General features: G+C 41.7%; 4 protein-coding genes across 4 annotated transcripts in view; 3 read left to right on the top strand and 1 right to left on the bottom strand.

Annotated features, from left to right (window-relative positions):
- The window catches only part of wdr26a (WD repeat domain 26a), an 8,410-nt gene extending 6,192 nt beyond the window's left edge, over positions 1–2,218 (top strand). The window contains exons 11-14 of the mRNA XM_083678144.1: positions 51–129; positions 333–462; positions 682–876; positions 1,119–2,218. Of these exons, the coding sequence (XP_083534270.1) occupies positions 51–129; positions 333–462; positions 682–876; positions 1,119–1,141 (427 nt within the window). The 3' untranslated portion in view covers positions 1,142–2,218. The remainder of the gene's footprint in view (positions 1–50; positions 130–332; positions 463–681; positions 877–1,118) is intronic.
- A 1,775-nt stretch (positions 2,219–3,993) lies between these two features.
- On the bottom strand, positions 3,994–7,595 carry cnih4 (cornichon family member 4). Its single transcript, XM_083678492.1, has 5 exons — positions 7,521–7,595; positions 6,923–6,991; positions 5,965–6,077; positions 5,425–5,565; positions 3,994–5,244 (listed from the first exon to the last, which is right to left on the bottom strand). Exons 1-5 carry the CDS (start codon positions 7,587–7,589, stop codon positions 5,217–5,219), a joined length of 420 nt encoding a protein of 139 aa, XP_083534618.1. The 5' UTR covers positions 7,590–7,595; the 3' UTR covers positions 3,994–5,216.
- Positions 7,596–9,629: 2,034 nt separating this feature from the next.
- fez2a (fasciculation and elongation protein zeta 2a) lies at positions 9,630–17,418 on the top strand (the record flags this gene model as incomplete). Its single annotated transcript, XM_083678381.1, has 8 exons — positions 9,630–9,937; positions 12,237–12,345; positions 12,626–12,742; positions 13,097–13,229; positions 13,659–13,927; positions 14,747–14,822; positions 15,060–15,125; positions 16,333–17,418. The coding sequence occupies 8 exons, from the start codon at positions 9,630–9,632 to the stop codon at positions 16,347–16,349; spliced, it is 1,095 nt and encodes a 364-aa protein (XP_083534507.1). The 3' UTR covers positions 16,350–17,418.
- A 1,569-nt stretch (positions 17,419–18,987) lies between these two features.
- clec3ba (C-type lectin domain family 3, member Ba) lies at positions 18,988–20,878 on the top strand. The gene is made up of 3 exons (XM_083679365.1): positions 18,988–19,212; positions 19,527–19,625; positions 19,973–20,878. The coding sequence occupies exons 1-3, from the start codon at positions 19,116–19,118 to the stop codon at positions 20,371–20,373; spliced, it is 597 nt and encodes a 198-aa protein (XP_083535491.1). The 5' UTR covers positions 18,988–19,115; the 3' UTR covers positions 20,374–20,878.
- The last annotated feature ends 3,354 nt before the right edge of the window (positions 20,879–24,232 follow it).

Raw genomic sequence — 24,232 nt, 5'->3', positions numbered from 1 at the left:
TGCTTCTGCAAAAAAATTTATTGTTCTTTTTTCTTGCTTCACTTTCACAGAGTGCAGGAGGACCATCCTATAATGTCTTTCACTGTATCAAAGAACGGGAGGCTAGCTCTGCTGAATGTAGCCACTCAGGTGAGCAGGGTTTAGGGTTTATTTGGGTGGAGGGGGTGGTATGTCTCTGGCTGGGGTTCCAAAATCAAAGTTCATCAGATGTTTTCACACTGCAAAAGGGGTTTCTAGATGAGTCTATGTCCCACGCCAGGGTTTTTTTTTTTTTGTCGTGGGCTATCACTTAGAATGGAGGCGACTGAGCATGTCTCCTCTGTCCCCTGTAGGGAGTGCACCTGTGGGACCTGCAGGACCGGGTGTTAGTGAGGAAGTACCAGGGGGTAACACAAGGCTTCTACACCATCCACTCCTGCTTCGGAGGGCACAACGAAGATTTCATCGCAAGCGGGAGCGAAGGCAAGATGCCACATGCACACACACACACACACACACACACCACAGCCTTTTTGATCTGAATCCATCTGAAGCGGGACCATTGATTGCTTACAGTATAACCAGCAGTATATTTTCAAGACCATGATTACTGAGACCTAAGATCTTGTTTTACCCTCAACCCATTAACTTACACTGGTTCATACCCCCCCCCCCCCATCCACCCCTCTCCTCTCCTTACAGACCACAAGGTGTATATCTGGCACCGGCGCAGTGAGCTGCCCATCGCTGAGCTGACGGGTCACACACGCACAGTCAACTGTGTGAGCTGGAACCCCGTGGTGCCTGGCCTATTGGCCAGCGCCTCCGATGATGGCACTGTACGCATCTGGGGCCCCGCCCCTTTCCTCGACGTCCAGGACACCGAGGGCCTAAATGGTATTGGTTGATTTTAACTGTCTGTTAAGATGTCACAAATCTCCAAGTCTAGTAGTGATGCCCTCTGTCTTCCATACATGTTTATGGGTTCATTGTGTTTAACATAGGATAAAATATGTGGAGGTATGAGAGATGATTTATTGTAGAATTGTAAAGATTTTTGTGTTTATGGAGTGGACTAAAGAGTAGCCTTGCAGTGCTCATGTTATGATCTCTCTCTCTCTCTCTCTCTGTTGTTCTAGAATGTAGCAGCATGGACAGTTGATGGTGACTTTGGAGCGGAGGACCTACTTCTTCTCACATCAAGGAGAATTACACTATAAAGACTCTGATGATTGAAGCGAAGGAGAAACCTTTGAGTTTTGACAGCTGCTTTCTGGAGGCTTAGCTGCCGCACACCCCAGGGCTGGGCAGCGTGTGATGATGTCACTGTCACACAGAGATGACATCAGACAGATCACTTGAATGAAACGTTACCCAGCGGCTTGCTAGGCCAGCCTGCTAGACCTGGGACCTGGGACCTCCTCCTCCACCTGTGTGGCTCACAGCACCTGAACACAGGACCTGTCGTCTGTTGCAACCACCTGTGTCCAACGGCCCCGCCCTCTCCCACTGAGCTACCCCCCCCCCTCCCCCAGGACCGTGACCTTTCACCTGCCTCGTCCACACGTTTATTATTTATTATTATCAATGTTATTATTTATTCCCATGAGTAGTCGTGTTGAGTATTCAGGGCTTTAGTGTGTGGGGGGGGGGGGTTATCGGTGTTATAGAGAGAAAAGTTATTTTAATTAGTTAGTTAATTCATTGCTGCCTCTGAACCTCTCAGCTTATTTGAGATGATGGGGTTTTTTTCACAAGCTGAAAATAATAATAATAATGATGATTTGATGATAATGATTATTTGTTCCCCTATCACCTCTGGAACCTTGAGAGAGATTTTAAACTACAGGACTTTCAGGCATTTTAGCAGAATCAGAGTAGGATCTTGAAAATGCTTGTAGGGTTATTATGGTTGAGTTGTTTCCTCTTCTTTTTAAACAAGGTACCTTTTAACTTGAGTGTTTGTTTGTTTGTTTGTTTGTTTGTTTGTTTAGGTGCTAAAATAGCCTCTAAATGTGGCAGGGGAGGGTAGGGGTGAAGGATATTTTGAAGAATTACATTTGATTGGCACATTACATAGGCCTCACTACAGCTCAAAGAACCCCCTCTGACCACATGTTTAATGGCTAGATAACATTTGATCAGGCCTATATAGTGGTTATGGTCTCACAAGTCCTTTCCAGACCTTGTAAAGCATGTGTAGAGGTTAGCTGCCTTCTGAGAAGGTATAGGAGGTATGGTAGTTGTGGAGGGAGGGAGGGAGGGAGGCAGGCAGGCTAGCTAGCCTAGCACCATCTGTATGTGCTGCTTTAGCCAACTTCTATGACTTTTGTATGGTGTTTGTTGTCATGTATGTGACACAGCACTTACAGATCTAGATCTAGAGCTAGGCTAGAGGGAAGGAATTTCTTGGTGTTACTTTGAAACATTAAAAGTGGACCCAAGTGTCATTTATATATGTGTCCAACCATTGTGCTATCCCCACTACACCTCCTTTCTCCCCCTTCCTCCTAGCCTTTCACATCCTCCTTTCCTCTCACCCTGTTTTCTCCTCCCTCTTGTCTTTTTCAGTCACATTTTTGGTCTCCTCTTTCTTCTCCAGCTGTGCTCATAATAATAATAATACAATTTGTTTGTTTTTTCTATTTTATTTGCATTTGTCGGTTTTCATTTTCCAGGTTTGTAATGTATCCAGATACATCCTGACGTAAAATGTTTTTGAAAAGACTGCTTATCTGTTTTTATGTTTTTTTGTTCGCTTTGTTACTTTTTATGTTTTCTGTTTCATGTATCACCTCATATTCATGTGTTATCTTGTTTTCCCAGTATTATCCTATTGGCCTCTTCAACTGTTTTCTTTTCTATAAAATGCATTTATTTCACCATCATCCTCACAATATATATGTATGTATAATACATTTGTACACACAACAAGTGTATATCAGATAATTATGAACATGTAAAAATCAGTTCCTGTTGGACACAGTCAAGTCAAGCAACAGAAACGTGTGTAATAATGATAAATGCTATGTAATATGTGCTATATATGTGTAATATGTTATGGCATGTATTATAAGGTAGTGTAAGAGCAGCATCTAGGCTGAGTGTTCTTCTGTGACACAGTCCTCCCCTGCATCAGGCGAGCGCCTTCCCACAGGTCACCCCAGCCGCCACCCGCCCCACAGGGGACCACTAGCGTTGGTTCACTGTTGTTCACTGAACTACAGTAAATCGTACACGCAGGGTTCAAAATACACACAGACTCTTGGGGGTGCCCATCAACTCATGGGGGTGCCCAATATAAACAATTTCAGGGGTCTTGAGTGAACCAGTACTAGCGGTCACTTATGGGGCTAAGCCAGCACCAGCTAAACCTGTTCTGTTACACAAGAGTGATATTTGATATGATATATATGTATACACACACACACACACACACACACATACAACCACACAACACTCGCACCTCAGTACAGATCAAACACTAAAACAATCACAGATGTGGTGTGTTTCTAGGTTCTTCTGCTTATGCAAGTTTCTGTTTTTCTTTTGAGACCCTTTTTCCTGATCTTTGGGGGCTTCTTGTTTTCCTCTTGCTTTAAAATGCTTGGTGAAGTGAGAAGCCAATAGGTTGGTTGGTTTGTTTTTGTTTGCAGCCAGGTTCTAAAGAATCCATTTTGCATTTAAATGTGTTATTACAAAAAGTGATAGTACTGTTATGTAATGTTGTGTAGGAGAAGTGTTATGTATGCATATTTTCAATAAAGCATTCAGGGTTTTAAAACAGAATTCTTGCTTTAATGTTTTATCAACATGGGATGTCTTATTCCTTTATAAGTGGAAAGATATCAGGACTCCTGCACAGTCTCTGCTTAACAAATGTACATGCAGTCCCCTGTAAGTCCGAACCACATGAAGTTATACTCAGAACACACCATCTTCCAAATGTCTCTCCACAGCCTTTCTTTCAACTATTACTCCTACCTCAGTACCTAAAGAGAAAAAGGACACCAGTTTTCAATTTCAACTTTATTTCTGTAAGAAACCCCACAATTTTCAAAAGCAAAAAATAAAACTCCCTAAGACAGTAACTTTTAGTTTGATTGAAGCATGAACCTCCACACCCCTCCCTGTTAATAACACAACAATGGAGCAAATATAATACATCTGGTTTGGAATACATTGTGATGCTCAACCTGCCGTAGAAGGTTTTCACATTGATAGGCAGACCGCTGGCATTCTGTAGTGACATACTGATACAACTGGGAAATGTCATACAGGCATGGTTACGATTTCAGATTTCCAAATGGATCTTTAGCCCCAAGGCATTCCTGTAGATCTGAGAAGACTGGCTAGGTGTAAGGAACAAAATGTCCACCTTGCCAATCAGAGGGAAAGATGGAGCTAGTACCATGTGGCTTATATCTCTCACATCATCTCAGATCTACAGGAGTCCCTAGGAGGTAGACATCAATTTGGAATTCAGAAATTGCCTGCTGACACTCATTTACAGAGTGATAGATTGAGGAAAGAGGGTTGAAAGGCATTTTCCAATCCAATCAAGCTGCATGAATTCCTTTGAGAAAACAATTTATGTATTTTTTACACTGAGCACTTTTCAGTATTCATTGGATGTCAGATTTAGTGTTTAAACAACAGCTCCTCCAACCACAATATAACTTAATGAGGCAATTTTGGGACAGAGCAATACCAGACACCCTTATGGAAAAAGTTAGAACACAGTAATTCCAAACACACATTAGTACTCTGCAAAGGATAGTCAAATTAAGGATTTCCAGCAAGATGACTACAAGAGACGTTCGGCATAAAAAGAGATGGACAAACAGACATATTTAAAACATGCTCGGCAGCCTGGAGAGCCATTGTGGCTCATAGCTGAAAAGGTGTTAGCCAGACAGATGTATGCAGCCTGTGCGATTGTCGTTTTCCTTCCGCGCACGCGCACACACGCACACACACACGCACACACGCACACACACACACACACACACACACACACACACAGCCCCATTCCAGTGCAGTTTTGAGATGACAGATCCATTTCTCTAGCAGAGGGAGGGGGGCTGATTCAATGATTAGGTGTCCAGTGGAGTGTAATGAGACGCTGGTTGAGTGAGGGAGCTAAGCAGGGGGACTGGGGGCCAGGACATGTTAAGCCGCATACTGAAGAAGAGTTTGTGATTTGGCAGCTTGGATGATGCAGCTTATTGGAGACCTCAGTCATTGATCAATGCCAGGATCATGCTGTGGAGAAGAGAGAAGATACAAATTACAACATAACATTGGATCATAGCTAAAGCCATGTGTGTTAATTGGGTCAAAAAAGCAAATGAGCAATGCTGTGATTATTCGACAATGTCAGTGATGCTACTCAGATGTCTTGTGTGCATCAATACTACAGTTCCCAGAATCCCATGCCCTTACCTGTACAGGTAGATGAAGAAGCAGAGCAGGTGGAAGCCCAGTTTGATCATGGACTCCTTCATGTGATTCTTCAGCTGTCCCCGGTTGTGGATCTCAGTGGGGTCGAACACTCCCATGTTACCCATCGGTACCTTCACAAACCTGACAACAACAAAAAGAACTGTAAGGAGAAAACCAACGACAGCATACAGACCAACACAATAACATCAATATTATCAAAAGCATACAAACACATTTATATAATTCTATATGTATAAATAGCCCTGAAAGATTCACTACAAACCAAATACAAACGTCAAATACTTTCACATAGACCAAGTCAAGCTATGACAACTACTTGCCTGGTAAGGTGGAGCAAATTGGAAGAGTCCCAAAAGTGCAAACTTCAAGTTAAAACAAGCACACCTCAAATACTTTGACATATATAGTTGACCCAGATATGCCAAAGTAGCTTTACTGATCTCATAGGAAATTAGATGGGTCATGATGATTCCATTGACATTTCTGTGCGGAAACACAGGCTAGGTGCATGGTGCTCACCTGTAGACATTCCAGGCCGCCACAGGCAGGTTGAGTAGGAAGACAAACCAGTGCATGGAGACGAGCATCAGTACTGTAGCCAGGGCCTGGCCCACCAGTTCTGCTACCACCCACTGGAGATAGATACACAGACAGGGTGTAAGTACACAGGCAAACAGAGGATGATCGACAGACCTAGGAGTAAAATACATACAGGTGTGAAGAAAGTCTGTAATGTGAATATCTTAGGCTAATTCATTATTTCAACACTTTGACACAGTGTACATGCAGGCCCAAGGCTAGCCGGATAGCATCCTCTTCGATACAGTCATATGGACTGATAGAGTAGGAGACTTTGTCATGTATCGAAATAAAAATGACCCCGCCAAGCCACAGTTTGCCATAAAATCCTTCTTTCACTGACTCTGATGGTTCATCGGGTGGTCGTCCCCTTTGTCGGCTTTCAAGCTTGCCAACTTTCTCTTAATTGTAATTGAATAGCAAGTAAAGGGAGTTAGCGAGGTAACTTTGACCAAATCCCGAGCTGGAGCTAAAGTTAGCTCGCTAACACCCTTAGCTCGCTTCGTAGTATACCTCTCGAGTCGTTAATAAAACATTTTGGAAGGCACATTTGACAAGCTTTATGGAAGACAACCACCAGAGGAAGAATCAGAGTGAGTGAAAGAAGGATTTTATGACAAAACTGTGGCCTGGCGGGGTCATTTGTATTTCGATACATGACGTGGTTCAGTGGGTAGAGCATGGCGCTAACAACGCTTAGGTTGTGGGTTTGATTCCTGCTGGGACCATATATACTGTAAAAATGTATGCACTCACTGCAATGTAAGTCGTTTTGGATAAAGCGTCAGCTAAATTGCATATATATATACACACACGTCTCCGACTCTATCTGTCCATAGGACTGTATAGAGGAGGATGCTATCCGTCTAGACCAAGTCAAGCTATGACAACTACTTACTTTGTTTAACTTAGAACAGCAGGCTCGTGCATTGATGTAGTCACATTCTAAGTCAGATAGTGTGATTATCTGTACATGGAGTCAAGTCATATAAGCGCATGATTACAAATACACAAATAAAGCCCGTTACTGACATACATTCCTATACAACTAAATGACGTCTTTGCTAGGGAGAGGTTGTGGTAGAAAAAGTAATCTTCTTTTACTTCTGAGTGACAACATAACAAGGTGGCCATTTAGCTGGCTTAAACCAGGGCTTTTCACCCCGAAAAGCCCATAGTGTATAAGAATGCAGTCATGATACCTACTAGCCACATTTAATCTCAGCAGCACCTTGGCTAACAACAATTTAACAAGCTGTCATGTCATATGTGTGAAGAAGTGTCGACAACACTGTGTTTGACCAGGCTTTTGACAAATGTTTTGACACTTCCCGGCGAGCTAATCATTAGCAGCACTGATTGATCCTGCTCAGCTAGCGACGTGACAGGCAGCACTGGGTTTGTCTGCGCAGGACTGACCCACCCCAGACCACAACTATGGACTATCACAAATACTGACAGATCCCAGTTGGCCATTATATTCAAGGAAAGGATACGAAGTAGACCGAGAGGAAAATCAAAGCGCAGCAGTCGATCAGCGACACAATGAACACAGCCGCCTCCATTTTTTCGTTTTCCGCATTTGCTGTTTCTTCCGGGGATTTTAAAAATTGGTGCATTTTAGAGGGTCTTTTGGATTTGTTTTCTGCCCCCCATCGTACTGGAGTGGTAAAGCACCTCTACGCAGACAGACCTAGATCTGAACTTCAAAATGTTAATTCCTCTTTGTTTGTTATTAGCTTAAAAATAGGCAGCTGTGCCTTCCAAAAGTGCATGCTTTTTGAATAATTCCATATCTGAGTGGAGGTGATCATATTGCGTGCTTCATATTGTGGAGTGTAGAGTTAGCTAGTAGAGTAGATACTCATAAGAGTGGTGAGGAGACTGAGCCAGTGAGCAAAATGTCTGTTGCAACAAAACACAATGTAAGATATTGATATTGGTTCTCATATGAGTAGATGTTAACAACTGAGTATTGTTTGTAAGTATGTAAGTAAGTAAATTGTTAAGTATGCAAACTGGGTTTCAAATTAGAAGTTTGAGATGGGGAAAAAGGGAAAGCTGACTGTTATGACAATATAATATACATTTCCAAATGTATATTATCATATATGTTGTCAAGCTTATTCACAGCATTTTGAAGTAAAAATGCCTTTGTTTACACTCATGAATAGTGCCTTATTCATTATCTCCATATCAGTTTCCTTCCCTTTCTCACCCCTAAAAGCAGCATGAATGCCATTGTTGCACTCTTATCAATGCATGCCTGCTACAATTGTACAAATATCAGACTGTGATAGCATTGTTTGCTATAACGTCCTGCAACCCCTTTCTCTATGAATCCATAATGCATACTGGGAGGAGGGAGCAGGGAGAGGACTTGACTGAATCACAAAGGCTTGGGAATAAGACTTCGCTCTTGACTCATTCCACCATAAATCCAATGAGGAGTCTCTCTACAAAGTCCTTGACTTCAAGTTCAAACAGCTTCAGGTGAACTAACCAGGATTTGTACTATAAGATGCTGTGAAGTAGTCACCTTTCAACTGATAGCAGCCTATATTGTTATGTGATGAATGATTGTCACAGAATAGAAGTGCTCTCAAATGTGTCTTGTTATCAAATAGGTTATAATTGGCAAGGAATTCATTTTGGATGCAAAGCTTGGTCTGACCAGTTGTAGAAAGGGAGAGAGGATTGTGAGGATTGAAAGAGGATTGTACGACAGTCAATGCACTGGGGAAAGATAAGGTATTGTTGATAACATTTAATGTTATATACAGTAGCATCAGACATTTACAGCCTACATGTGTTGCTCAAGTGAACATTATCCATTCCACTTTTTATTATGAGTTCTATTTCAGGAGCTGGAGTGTCACTTTGTGGTCCTGTAGTACCAGAACAAAAAGGCCCTGGTCCAGAATATATGCAAACATGGTCCCTGAACTATTCAGTGTTCTTTGATGATTGCATATTTAAATTGCATATATCACACACACTATTTTAATTATAATTCCATACCCTGGGTTATATAAGAATACAAACAATTGCTTATAATAAAGTTCAGAATTAATAATAAATATAGTTGTATCAGTTGGGCTGATATCTTGTGAAATAAACTTAAATATAAATGTTCTCCTGACATTCTGTAGTCTATGTGTGCTTGAGTGTTGTGTGTGTGTGTGTGTGTGTGTGTGTGTGTGTGTGTGTGTGTGTGTGTGTGTGTGAGAGAGAGAGAGAGAGAGAGAGAGAGAGAGAGAGATGGGTGAGTTGGGGGCCTACGCTTGGTCCAAAAACAACCCCAGGATCCTCCCTCCCCCACTACACCATCAGTGATTGCTCATCTGAAGGGGCTGGAATGGTAATGATGGGCCCCTGCAGAGTCCCTAAGGATAGGCCTATTTAAAGGCTTTTGTTCACACCTATCCGGTATTTAAAGATCTGCTAGCACTGAAGTTTTAGGACATAGGAGAGGGAGCCCGGCGATGTAATCGGACCGGCCGAGAGGGAGACTGCTCCCACAGGAGGATGCTGGCGGCCTGACATTCCAGCCGCATACATCATTCATCAGAAGCGCATAGGGTGTTCCGTTCCGCGCGGCAGCCATGGCGGCGCCCCTTGCGCAGTTCGACGATGAGTGGCACGATTTTAACCAATTTAAAACGGTTCCTGACCAGGCGATTCGAATGGACCGGGTGAATTTGATCGTCGAGGAGATGACAGGGGTTCTAGAGGATCTACCCGAGCTCAACAAAAGCTTTTCGGACGAGATAGGCAGTTTCAAGTCGATGGAGGATCTGGTGAATGATTTTGACGAGAAGTTGACAGTGTGCTTCCGAAATTTTAATACCAAAACAGACAATATTGCGCCTGTAAACCTTATCACCGAGGATACAGTGTTGAAGTGCGACGAGTAAGTATATGCACATTGACTCGTGGTCAAAGTTTGCCCCTATGTTTACATTGTAACAAGACCGTTCTTCCGTTGTAACATTGTATCATATTCCAAGTGCCCTCCTTGCTCGCCACACTTATATTTCATCCAACAAAATGATGTCAATAGATGGAAACTGACGGTTGATGCATGGACTAACCAATATCTTACGGCATGATTTATTCCCTACGAGATTTGACATAGGCCTACATATAGGCAGTCTGAATCCAGAGAGCCTGGAAGATGACAATAGCGTTGTCCCTAATCCGGATTTGTGAATTAAAAGACAAAGACATCGGTGGCAGTGCCTAATCATGTTCACGATTGTAGTAGCGCGTTTGGATTTAGCATCGTGACCTCATTGTGTCAATACTTTCAGTGATGTAGCCTGAAGTAGAGAGATAACTAATACAATGGCACAGAGCTCACTGTGCTTTTTCAACAAGGGTCGGCTTGAGCCGGGCGCTGCGCACATGATCTGATCTACACATCACCTCAACATCCATAAACCGGGCAAAAGACTGATGATATCTTATGATATAAAGATTAGTGCATCTGCGCAGCTTCTATCCAGGCCAACCAAAAGTGGGTTATCATTAGTCACGTGATTACCTCTTCATCAATAAATATTAGATGACATCATCCTTTTTTTTTTGCAACAGGTTACCACCAGCAGTGTTCAAATCTCTTCAAACTTGCATTACATTTTTGTTAATGTATTTAGATGTGTAATTATTATTGTGTTATGTTGTCTATTATTTGAAATATAATTATATTAGTCTTAATTTTAAGTTGTAGTGTTAATTAGTTTTATTTGATTTCAATGACTTGCCTGATTCTTAATGATATTTATTATTTGAATGTGGCTTTCTTTCTGTCTGGAATTTCACTTATGCTGATCTATTTCTATGATCTCTTCTCTTGTTTAGTAGCACTTTGTAACCTTGTTTAGAAAGGTACACATAAAGGTATTATTATTATTTTATTCCCCCAAAGATTCAAGTAGCATATTTCTGACATGTAAATTCGGATTTCGACCCAACTAGATATGAGTACTGAACTGTAGCCACTATGATATGATAGTTCACATCTACCAGTCTCCTCTTTAGCCTCTTAGACAGATTAAGGTGTGTCATGAGCAACATGCTTTTCCAACTACCACTGACCTACTTGTGTGTTATTACATAGTCCCAAGCCAAAATGATAGCCCACTTAAGTGTATTAGAAATATAATTTAACTATGAAAAGTATGTTTCAAGTGTAGGCTATTCCTATTTATCTATACATATTTAAAGTATGCTTTAAATGTATTGACTATGCATTTAAATATATTATTTAAAAGTATACTTCAAATGTATATGCCATTAAGTTGTATTTTCCTATACTTTAAATAAATATACTTAAGCTCAATATACTTACAGTTAAATGTTAGTATATTTATAAGAACTGTATTTAACTGGAATGTAAATGAATCTGTATTTTAGCATACTTAAAAAAGTACACTTTATTTTGATCCCTTGAAAAGAATACTACTTGTATTCTTTCTGAAAGTATACTTGAACTTCATTTAACAAAAAATGTATTTCAGTATACCTATAAAAAGTACACCTTATTTGATCTCATGTATTATCAGTCCTTGCATCCAAAGCTCCGTCTATGAATTTGAGAGTGGTTACAATTCTCTAGCCCTAACCCTCAGCTGTTTACCAAAAAAGTGGCAGGGTGAATCCCAGATTGCTCAAAAAAATGATAGTTTACTTAGTATACTTTTTCTTCGCTTGGGGTAATGTATGTGTTATTACAGTCTTACCCTTTCCCCCTGAAAGTGTTTTAAGTCCATCTTAGTGCAGCAGTTGTAGGCGTGTTTTCAACAGTCCTAGCTCTCTGCACAGCTGGGGGATTAGCCCTCAGTCTTACTCTGGGTTTTATTTTCAAAACTGTATGGTCTGATTACATTTTTTCTAAGAAATTTGTGGCATCTGTTCCTCATTCACCACCAATGTAGAAGTGTGTCCTATTCTGAGACTCCTATCCCATGATCTAAATAGATCAGTGTTCCTATCCTCTACAGACTACAGTACATTATCAATGTAGTGTCTCTCTTGTCTAAGCTGAAAACGACCAATGTACTTCATCAGTATTCATACTTGACAGCCACCCCTCTACAAGTTGTGATCTATTTATGGATCTCTTCAGTTATGTAAGAGTGAGTTTCGTTTGAGGCTGAGGAAATTCAGACAGACAAGTTTAACTTTTGTGTTTTCTCATTTTCCTAAAGGATCTGGAATGCTCTGACAGATAACTATGGCAACGTGATGCCAGTGGACTGGAAGCAGTCTCGGACGCGTTCTCTCCACCTCCCCACACTCAACCTGGACCACAAACCTGTGAGTTAGGTGTGTGTGTGTGTGTGTGTGTGAGTGTGTGTGTGTGAGTGTGTGTGTGTGTGTGTGTGTGTGTCTCTCTTTCTCTCTCTACTCTCTCTTTCTTTCTTTCCTTATCTCTTTTCTCTCCGCTCATTCACTCCCTCCCTCCCTCTTTGTCTGCCTGTTTAAATCTCTCTCTTCAGTCTGAATTTCTAAATGCATTGTGCCAGGCCCATGCCACAGGATTTAGTTTTGATTAAATCCCCTCCCCCCTCGGCCCTGTTCTGTCCCGTCCCGTCAGAGGGGGGATGATGTAACTCTGGAGCTGTCTGATGATGAAGAGCTGAGGGAACAGATGGATATGCACACCATCATCGTCTCCTGCCTCAACGACGAACCCCTCTTCACCGCAGAACAGGTGAGACGTGTGGGGTGGGGTGGGGTGGGGGAGTGGGTCTCTGCTTGCTCCATGGGAGTCTTTGTGACAAAACAGTTTTGTAAAGAGCTCAGTACGAAATAAAATGTGATTAATTGATTGATATCGGCAATCATACACTCGTGTTTTTTTTCCTGAGGAGACAGATGGACAGAGTTGAATGATGTATGCTGTGTTCAGTGTGTTGTTTTGGTGTCTCTAGCTGATAGCTCTAGTGTGTGTGTGTGTGTGTGTGTGTGTGTGTGTGTGTGTGTGTGTGTGTGTGCGTGCGTGCGTGCGTGCGTGCGTGCGTGCGTGCGTGCGTGCGCGTGCGTGCGTGTGTGTGTGTTGTTGTAGGTTATTGAGGAGATCGAGGAGATGATGCAGGACTCTCCAGACCTGGATGCACGGCAGAATCCTTCACAGTCAGACCTCTCCATGCTCTCTCTGGACATCCAACGCTCCAGCAACAGCCACTGCTATGAGGAGCGTGAGTACCCACTTCGCAGGAGTGTGTGTGTGTGTGTGCATCCATGCGTGTGTCTCTTCCTCTCTATTTTAATCTCCCTACCTCCATATCTCCCTCTTCACCCCTGTCTGTCTGTCTGTCTCTCTGACTGTCTGTGTCTGTGTCTGTGTCTGTGTCTGTGTCTGTGTATGGACTATGACTGTTTCTATGACCTAGCTATAGTTTAACTAAATATTATATACATTTATCCTGTGTGTGTGTGTGTGTATGTATGTGTGTGTGTGTGTGTGTGTGTGTGTGTGTGTATGTGTGTGTGTGTGTGTGTGTGTGTGTGTGTGTGTGTGTGTCTGTTCCATGGATCTGTGTGTGTGTGGGTGTGTGTGTGTGTGTGTGTGTGTGTGTGTGTGTGTGTGTGTGTGTGTGTGTGTGTGTGTGTGTGTGTGTGTGCAGGTGTGAGGAGCCTGTGTGTAGCGGAGCTGAACGAGCTGCTGGAGGACGTGGAGACAGCAATCAGGAGGTTCTCTGAGGAGCTGATCCAGCACCTGGCCCTCAGAGACGAGCTGGACTTTGAGAAGGAGGTGAAGAACAGCTTCATCTCTGTCCTCATCGACGTGCAGAACCGTCAGAAGGAACACCGAGAGCTACTGAAGAAGAAGAAGAAACTCAAGAGTGGGGCGGGGACACCGCAAGCCAGAGAGAGGACGCAGTCACTAGGATCTGTGAGTAGCACTCTCTTATGTGCTGTACAGTAAGCCTAAACACACACAAGCATGCAGGCACACTCACACACATTCCCTTTCACACACACACACACACACACACACACACACTCGGACACATACACACCTGAGACCTGTGCGAGACCTGAGACCTGTGCATTAAAACAGCCTCATGCTTAAAATGCTGGATTCAGAATGGACCGTTTATGTAGCATTTGTGGCTTGTTTGAACCCCATAATACAGCAACCTCTTCATCTCTTGCACCTTTTATGCCCTCTTATACTCTTTTAACAACTTAAATCCTAGCTCTGTTTTTCTTATACTATATCCTTCTGTCTTCCTCCACTGGTTTCCTGTTTTTTGCCTCCTCACTTCCTGTTTCTCTGCTTCGCTTCCTTCCTCTCCAGCGCTTCAGCATGGAGGGACTCTCCTCTGCAATCCAAAATGGCTTCCGCCAAACTTTTGGGAGCGGGGGCCTTGAAAGACAGGTGCCTATATTTCTCTTTTCTCCCTGCTGTCTGTTCTATTCTCCTTGTTCAGTCTCCATCCTTTCTTTCCTGTCTCAGGAGGAGAAACCTACTAAACTTCTGGATCTGGTGTTGTTCCTGCTATAAGCTTGAGACCCAATATCAATCAATATCCATCCACAGTCATTGTGTCACCTCTTTTTGAGAAATAGCTAACCCTAACCCTGTCCATATCTTTATAGACAAAGGAGGCTTTATCAATGGTATCAAGTTTATTGCTTTATGATTGTCTTGTATCTGATTTCATCATCTAATGTAGCAGTTTCTCTCTCATGGTCTGTCCAACTGTAGTACCTGACCACAGTCATTCCCTATGAGAAGAAAGGAGGTCCTCCATCGTTGGAAGACCTTCAGATCCTCACCAAGAGTGAGTGTCACCTGCAACCTCAGATCCTGAACCAAGACCCACTTGTGCAGTTTGGAGAGTGGAGTTGTTAAAGCGATAGTTCACCCAATGTATACATGTTGTTGATATTTCTCATACGTTATATGTAGTGTGTGGACCAGTGGTAACACCGTCTACGTTGAGTGTTAGTGTTGACGGTCATCTCATGTATCTGATGGTGTTTGTTTGTTTGTTTATTTGTTTGTGGTCCTGCTGCAGTTCTCCAAGCTATGCGAGACGACAGTGACAAGGTGCCCAGCCTCCTGACAGACTACATACTTAAAGGTGAATATACTCAGTCTTTCCTTGGGAAGCTTTTCTTTTTTCTTTTTTCTTTTGGATGTCACAAAGTGAAAGATTGTACAACTGAGTTTCACAACCCAGTATGTTATCATAATTATATATATTTTTTTTAAATATGGGTAGGGAGACACAATGAAAGAAAACATACCAATGGACATACCAATTGGAAAGAAAGATAACCCTATTTCTGTTTTCTTTTTCTTTCCTTGGAAAGCTTTTAACAGGAGAGAACTTTGTTTTATTTCAGTCCAGTTTAGCCAAAATGATGATGCTACTGTTGTCCTCTAGACAACATTATATTTATATATATATCATGACAATAATCATGATTTTAAGTTATACTACTATTTACTATGTGAGTTGTTGCGTCCTTTCTTTTTTGTGTGTATGAGAGAGGACACTTGATCTCCTTCTTCCTTCCTTCATTACTTTCTTTTACTTGTCTCTCCATTCTTTATGTTCTACTCATCTTCTTGCTGCACTGTACTTGCTAGCTCTGGTGTGAGAGCGATGGACAGAGAGGTTTGTGACACACATTCACGCACCTTGTGCACTGTGTGGTTGGTGGTGTAGTTCACTGCGGGAGTGTGCCTCCTTGTGGTCACTGAGCTGTAGTGCAACCCCACCCTGTCCCTGTGTACTTACTATCACCATGCCCCCTCACTGTAACTGTTACACTACTGTCAGTAGGGTATGGTAGACTCTCCTGTGCTGCTCACCCTGGGCTTACAAAGTTAGCCCTCACCTGTAACCTTGATTTGCAAACCTTTCCACTTCCCCAAGCATCACAAAATAGGCATCACAGATTCTCCTACCCCTAAAACATTCTTGGAAAATGCCACTCCCTCACAACCCTGCCAGAGTATTTCTCTTCAACCCGTTGCCTCACTAAATGGCTTTGTTGCTTCATTTGGTGTGTTTGGTCACTGTGTCAATTGTGATTATGTGTTTGGATATCCTTCAGCTACTATATGTGTTTTGGATCAAATCAAACCTATCTACAGTACTTTATAAAATGGTTATTATTTATTGTACAGTATTTCTTACTATTTCGTTCTCTTTTTTCTCAATTTCTATCTCTATCTATCTGTTCTCCACCAGTCCAACTGTGGTCCCAGTGTAAAGCATCACCCAGGCAGTCATAACTGGTCTCAGCCACGCTAACTCACATCTTCCTTGTCTCTCCCAGTGCTTTGCCCAACGTAGACTGGAGGGACAACACTCGTTCCGGGGACTCTTGAACTGAGGGATTTGCTTTCCATGTCAACAAGCAAGATGAAGAGGACTCTCTCACTGTGTAACTTCTTTTTAAGAACATAAGCACACTTAATTTATTATTATTTTTAACGCATGGTATTTTACCTCAAGTTGCTCCTGTTTGTGTTTCATACCTGACGCTGTTACAGTATAATTCCTTTTTGTTGAGCATGGTGATTTCACAAACAAACCCAGCGTACTTGCCAACCCGCATTTCTTTTTTTTATTATTGTTTGAGTGTTTTTACATTAAGTGCAGTGTGAAATACAGAATCAAGTCATTTAAGAAAGACGCATTAACTCAAGTTCAGACTATACCTAGTAGATTTTGGATATGGCGGATATGAAGCTACTTATCCATAGGGTTGTGTCCTCATTCAATAAGCCCCATCCAAAAGTCTTCCAGTTGAGCTAGCATGGCTCAGGATCAGCTGTAACATCAGGGATATCAGAATAGACTCAAATGCATCATTTAATCAACTACATTTTACTGACAATGAATACAAATATTATTCTGTTCAGCTCAGCATCCCATTTGGTCCAATAGTACAGTAATGTACGTCAGTATATTTTGGGATCATCCTAGCGGTATACTATAGTAGTAGCCTACCATTGTTATTACACAGAAGAGAATGTGTTACATGTCAGAAAAAAGATTTGTCAGAACTGTAATGATTGATGCACTGATAACTAACTATGCATTTGAGTGAATAACAGCATTTGACCCAAATACTGTCTATAGCCTACCGCAGGCCCATAGAAATAGAATGAGTAGAATGGATTCTTTCTATTTGAATGCGTAAGCCTTTCTGGTTCTCAGAGTCAGTGACTGAAGCCCTGAATCAGAGGCACCAGCCCAGACCTGCCCAGTCTGTGAGGACCTCAGCAGACAAAGCTGAACATTATACGGGCATTGTTATATTTATATACACAAGATATGAAGCTGCCTTTGTCATTGCCTGAATTTTTGTACATTGTGAATGACTTATTTTTAATGAAGATGTTATTCTACTGAGCTACTTATCTGCTACACTATTTATTTATTTTGTATATATTTTATTTCAAATAAATTAATTATGTCAAAGCTTTACACGTATCAGATTGTGTCTCTCTATTTATTTAATTGCAGTGTCAATTAGTCAGAGTAATTGCTTATTGCCTAAGCCCCATCTGTTATCTATAATCAGGAACAAATAACTAATTTATTGGATGTGAATTTGATTAAGCTTTATAAGTACATCTAGACCCTTAAGCCATTAGTGTATTTACACAGTTTTCATTTTGGAGCAATTGTTCAAACTGTTGTTTTTTCACCCCAGTTCAATGCTTTTTAAGCAGTCACCACATATAAGCAATAGGTGGCAGCCAAGCTCTACAGTGTCTGGATGACCGTTTCCTTCTGAAAGACACAACTCTAGGCTTGTTCAATTATTTGTCACAATTCCCACATAAACCACGTGTGTTTGATACCATTCCTCATTCAATTCCATGCATTACAATGTGCCTGTCTACCTTTCTACCTCCACCAGCCTCCACTGTTCTATAGCCAGACCTCTTCTCCTGCATGTCCAAATGTCTGCTATAGGTCTTCCAATGTATTTGATATTATACATGTGTTTGATTGCATTCCTCACTCCATTCCATGCATTAAAATGAGCCTGTCCTCCGATTTCTACCTCCACCAGCCTCCCCTGCTGGGGAGAAGGACATGAAGGGTGGTGCATATGTGAGAGAGACAGATCCTCTCATCTGGTGCTGTTGTGCCAGTATAGACCATTTAGTATAAATCAGCCCACACATATGGGACACACAGAATACAAACTGAATAAAAACACCAACACACAGTTCAACACACACTCTTGATTGATTATGTAAGATCTGCTACGTGTCAGCAGAACCTGATCCAGCCTGCTGAGGGAAGCCAGATGGAGAGTCTGGAAGAACTCCCAAACTGACCTCTGGACCACAGGCTATAGCACTGAACAGAGGAAACACACACTCTCTCAACTCCAGCCAGGAACACAGAGAAGCTTGTATGCTACACAGCTCAATTGCAGCTGAGGACTGTGAAGAGCATGCTATCTAAGTGTATTAAAGAAATGCTATGCCTATATTTGTAATACTTACATTGTTGTTGTTGTTGTTGTTGTTGTTGTTGTTGTTGTTGTTGTTGTTGTTGTACAGTTATGCCTATATGAAATGCAATACTGACGCTGGTTATTAGATAATTGTGATATTATACATAGAAAAACACACTGGTGAGTAGAATATGAATAGCATTGACATACAATTATTGGCCAGAAGGAGTAATAAGAAACCTAACAAAGACAAATGGGTAACCTGAAAAAACATGGTCCATGGAACTAATGTCACACTGCTTCGATGGCGGATTGAATCTGAAAAACATTTTGTTCTCATCAAGATAAGATTTCCACATTCAACACCGCACCGCCAATTGAAGTGCGTAAAATACCACAGCCTGTGTTTGGCACGCACACGCACACACACACACACACACACACACACACACACACACACACACACACACACACACACACACACACACACACACACACACACACACACACACAACCCATTTAGTTATTTTGCGCGGCACCATCGGCATACTGTTGCAGAAGCGAAACGGTGTTTTTCCTGTCTTGTTGTAGAAATATACAGTGTAAATATTCTTTGAGTGGAATATACTCCGAACACCATGGATATCAGAGGTGTGCGTCTGTTCTTGTGCCTTCTCCTTCTCGCGCACTCTACCTTCCAACAAAGCTCCTCGAAGAAAAATGACAGGAAAAAAGGTAGGACTCTTACCTAGAAACTTCTGTAAATATAAATTGTATAAACAGCCATGTTCTGCAGTAGGCTATAGCCCACAGACAAAATAGACACAATTGCTCATTGCATAGTTTCTTACAAGTAAAAATAAATGCTTTTCTGCTGACGCATTTAATCCATCAAATGACTCCTTGAATAGCGATGCTTAAAGCAAAGAGAAAATATATCAGATCAAGTTAACTGTTATTTTGGAGAGTAACAATAGTTCATAAAATGGACATGTCTTAACTTGTTTTTTTATCTTTGTGCTTTTTGATCCAATTTCCTCAACGTTTAGAGGCTGTCAGCAATGCTGCTTTTGAGGAGCTGAAGAAACAGATTGATGACATTGTGCTGGAGCTGAATCTGTTGAAAGAGCAGCAAGCCTTACAAACAGGTATAGATTCTGTCCTTATCTAAAGAAGTCAGAAAGAAGTTAGAAATGTGGTGTTGTGTGAGTGATGTCACAGAGACCACCACACATGGGGAGCACCTGTGCCTCAGAATCTCAGGCACAGATGTTTCACATTAGTCAAGGGAAGTTGTGTTATCACAAGGAAGGTCTTCACAGTGAGAGAAATTATTGAATCTGACTTATTGATGGGGCATTCATGGGGGATGCTTATAATCTTAGAACCCAAACCTCTAACTACTGTACTTGTTTGTTAGGTTATCTGTGAAAATAATAATGTGGAAGGTATTGCAATAAGACCAAATCTAACTTCATGTTCACTATTCCTCCAGTTTGCCTGAAAGGCACCAAGATCCAGGGCAAGTGTATCCTGGCTGATCCAGTCAAGAAGACCCACCATGTAGCCAATGAAGACTGCATAGCTAAAGGAGGCGCCCTCAGCATCCCTCTGACAGGCGACGAGAACGACCAGCTCTACGACTACGTACGCCGCAGCATCGGCCCTGGGGAACCCATCTGGTTGGCCATCAACGACATAGCCACTGAGGGCATCTGGGTCGACCATTCAGGCACCAGCCTGCGCTTCAAGAACTGGGAGACTGATGTCACCCACCAGCCAGACGGGGGGCGTGGCCACAACTGTGCCATCCTCTCCAGTACAGCCAATGGGAAGTGGTTTGACGAGAGCTGTCGTGCTGAGAAAGCCTCAGTCTGCGAGTTCAGCATCGTCTGAGATTCCATAACATTTGTTTGCTGTATACCTTCACTTTTATAGTGCAGTAGTCATACGGGCAATGCAATGCATGCATAATGCTACAGGAAAGCTTAATTTCAATGAAAACAGGCACAGCACCGAAAGGTTACCAAATACACCCTTGAGGCTGAGACATTAGACATTATGTTGGGTTTACTGCTTACATCTCATATTTTTCTGCTGTATTTTGCCAAGAGCAGATTAAGTTTAATCTTCTAACGGATTGAATCTAGATTGTCATGTGTAGTGTGCAACCAACCAGATTGAAAGCATTGTATTTTACATTAAAATCCATAACTTTAAAATAGTGTATATGCAGTGCTATATTTAAACACTGCTTACATGTTAATATTTTCTTGACTGTTTGTTGGATTATGAGGAAATCCCTATCTGATGGCTTGTCTTTGTTATTTGTTTGGTCTCTAAATTCTGGCCTTGCACATTGTAACCTCTGCTGATCCAATAAAAAAGAAATTGAACATCTTCTGCCAGCGTTTCCAAAAGCCCTCTCTTCTGAATGTGTTAAGTAATGTTCACTGACATGTGTATGAATAAGGGGTGTGTCAAGTGCTACACCCTTTGGGCAGGCTCTTGTTTGTTGAATTTTTGGGCAGGAAATGAATTTTTCCTCTTCTAAAGATTCCACATTCCAGCTTCCAACACTGGGGTCATTATGGCAAGCTGATGTGAGCACAGGAGTTTATTGTAGGCTAGGCCTAAAGGCTACTGGTTGATAGATTTAGGTTTCACCATGGAGTGGTAGATCTAGACTAAATTATCTCATAACAGTATTACATACATCAACATGTAACCATATAGCCTATTACAGTATCTGGTAAACCAAACACAGTAGCTGGTACAGTAACTACAGTAAGGATGCAAGCTCTAAAAAGCTCTTAAGCTAGCAACTTAACCTCAACCCTTATCATAGTCTGCGATCAACATCAACATTCTAAACAAACAAGATCCATGTCAGGTCAAATAGAATATATAGACAAACACTTCAATTGCAACCAAATAGAATTGATATTCGGAATTCATCTCAGGAAGTGGGAAAATGCTTATGATGCTTATTCACAGTAGGCACTCATCTGGGGGATACAAGCCTGCTAACTTGACCCTTGACCATTACCCTGACACCACAAGTTGACAGGAGAAAATATTCTAAACTTGGATCAAATGTGCTAAAAATTAAGGGATTTCATTACAACCATGTGAATTATCTAAAAAAGAAAATGTTTTAAAACAACAAGATAAAAACAGCATATTTAAATGCATGAAATTACACTGGGTGTCAAAACTCAAAGTGAATCGACTTAATGTAACAGTGCATTCACATTGCACCTGTAACACATGTACTTTACAGAGTTTCCACCATTATATCCCAACAGTTTATTCCTTATGAATCCATGTTTAGTGGGATACAAAAGTGGAAAATATGAAAAAAAGAACTAGCCTACATCACATGGGAAACCTTGGTAACTAGCAGGGGTAGAGAGCGACGTTTGGGAAACAAGGTCAATCAAACACTGAAGTGTATCAGCTTTGAAGTGTGTCAAACATTGAAGTGGGTCAGCTTTGAAGTGTGTCAGGTTTTCATTGTGCTCCATAACAAAATTGATGAATTGAAGTCATTTGGATAGAGGGTCACCTTACTAGATGCAAATGTCTATAAATAAAGACATGGTTATAGGCTACTGTAGTTTTATGAGTGGCAGGCTGAACCTAACTCACCTAAGCTGACAAGTAAGGTTTTTACTGTGAGAGTCAAATGTGTATGTAATGCATACTATAGATAAAATAACATGCTTATAGGTGTAACAACAGCTGGAAACTGCTCTTTGAATTGCATTTATTTCACAGGCCATCCAGACACCCCCATTCACATCAGTGGGGCAGAAGAAAATACAGCATTTGATTTGTTACATTCAATATTACAGCACGTTTCTCAGAAGTGAATTAATGCATAAAGCATGTGTGATTCATAACAACTTTCAGTTGAGTAAGGCCAGGCAATTGCAAAAGAGGATTCATATTGATTTAAGGGCATGGGGTAATCATGCTGTTATTCAGAAAAAACTCAATCCACCAACTGGTTATTCAAGACAGAGGTTTTAGGCTCAGCTTTCTGCTCTTTGATTGGCTCAGCTTGCCCCTTCGTTTTGGACCCAATTTTCTCATCTTTGCTCACCTTTTTAATTCTTCTTCCTCTGTCTTCCTCTCATCAACTGCCTTCTCTTTCAAACCCATGGCTGACACATCCTCTTTCAATGGTGATGTCTTAGTGATAGACATTTCCACATGTTCAGGTTTTGCCTCTTTTTGGTTTTTAGTGAGTACCTCAGACTCCTTGGTCTTGACACTCACTGTTTTTGTAGGAACATCTTTGGGATCACCTTTCTCAGGCTCTTCTGATTTCTCCTGAGATATATTGCTTTCTGGTGTAACCTTGTATGAGCCCTTGCTCTTTGCAACTGCAGTAGTTTTATCTGGTATTATAAATTCCTCTGCACCTGTCTCCACTGCTTTGTCTCCACTGCTGGTCTCTTTAATCTCCTCCTCTTTAGGAATGGCCGTCAGGTCTGATTTTGGGCAAGTCTCAGATTCCTTAAAAATGTTCTCATCCTTTGAGTCATCTTTTGTTATCTTTACACTGCCCTTGGGTGTTTCCTGTTCAGTGATTTTTACACTCTCATCCTTGCTGCTCACCTTTGGCTCTTTAGGACTCATCTCCTTTTCAGGACTCTTGGGTGCCTTTTCCTTCCTTTCAGGTGTGCTCTCTGGCGCCACGCTGTGTGAGTCCTTGCTCTCTTCAACTGCAGTAGTTTTATCTAGTATTATAGATTCCTCTACACCTGCCATCGCTTTGTCTCCACTGCTGGTCTCTTTAATCTTATCCTCTTCAGCAATGGCTGTCAGGTCTGGTTTTGGTAAAGTCTCAGATTCTTTCATCTTTTTCTCAGCTATTAAGTCGTCCTTTGTTTCATCTTTTGTTATCTTTACACTGCACTTGGGTGTTTCCTCTTCAGTGATTTTTGCACTCTCATCCTTGCTGCTCACCTTTGGCTCTGTTGGGCTCATCTCCTTTTCAGGACTCTTGGGTGCCTTTTCCATCTCCTCGTCTTGAGGAATGGCCATCAGGTCTGGTTTTGGGGAAGTCTCAGATTCTTTAAAAATGTTCTCATCTTTTGTTTCATCTTTTGTTATCTTTACACTGCCCTTGGGTGTTTCCTGTTCAGTGATTTTTACACTCTCATCCTTGCTGCTCACCTGTGGTTCTGTGGGACTAGGTGCCTTTTCCTCCCTTTCAGGTGTGCTTGGAATTTCTTGTGCTTTGTCACGCTGAGTTGCATTGCTCTCTGGCGCCACGCTGTGTGAGTCCTTGCTCTCTTCAACTGCAGTAGTTTTATCTAGTATTATAGATTCCTCTACACCTGCCATCGCTTTGTCTCCACTGCTGGTCTCTTTAATCTTATCCTCTTCAGCAATGGCTGTCAGGTCTGGTTTTGGTAAAGTCTCAGATTCTTTCATCTTTTTCTCAGCTATTAAGTCGTCCTTTGTTTCATCTTTTGTTATCTTTACACTGCCCTTGGGTTTTTCCTCTTCAGTGATTTTTGCACTCTCATCCTTGCTGCTCACCTTTGGCTCTGTTGGGCTCATCTCCTTTTCAGGACTCTTGGGTGCCTTTTCCATCTCCTCGTCTTTAGGAATGGCCGTCAGGTCTGGTTTTGGGGAAGTCTCAGATTCTTTAAAAATGTTCTCATCTTTTGTTTCATCTTTTGTTATCTTTACACTGCCCTTGGGTGTTTCCTGTTCAGTGATTTTTACACTCTCATCC

The sequence above is a fragment of the Argentina silus genome, assembly GCF_951799395.1.
Source record: "Argentina silus genome assembly, chromosome: 10".
Lineage (NCBI taxonomy): Eukaryota > Metazoa > Chordata > Actinopteri > Argentiniformes > Argentinidae > Argentina > Argentina silus.
This window is presented reverse-complemented; position numbering and strand designations above follow the sequence as displayed.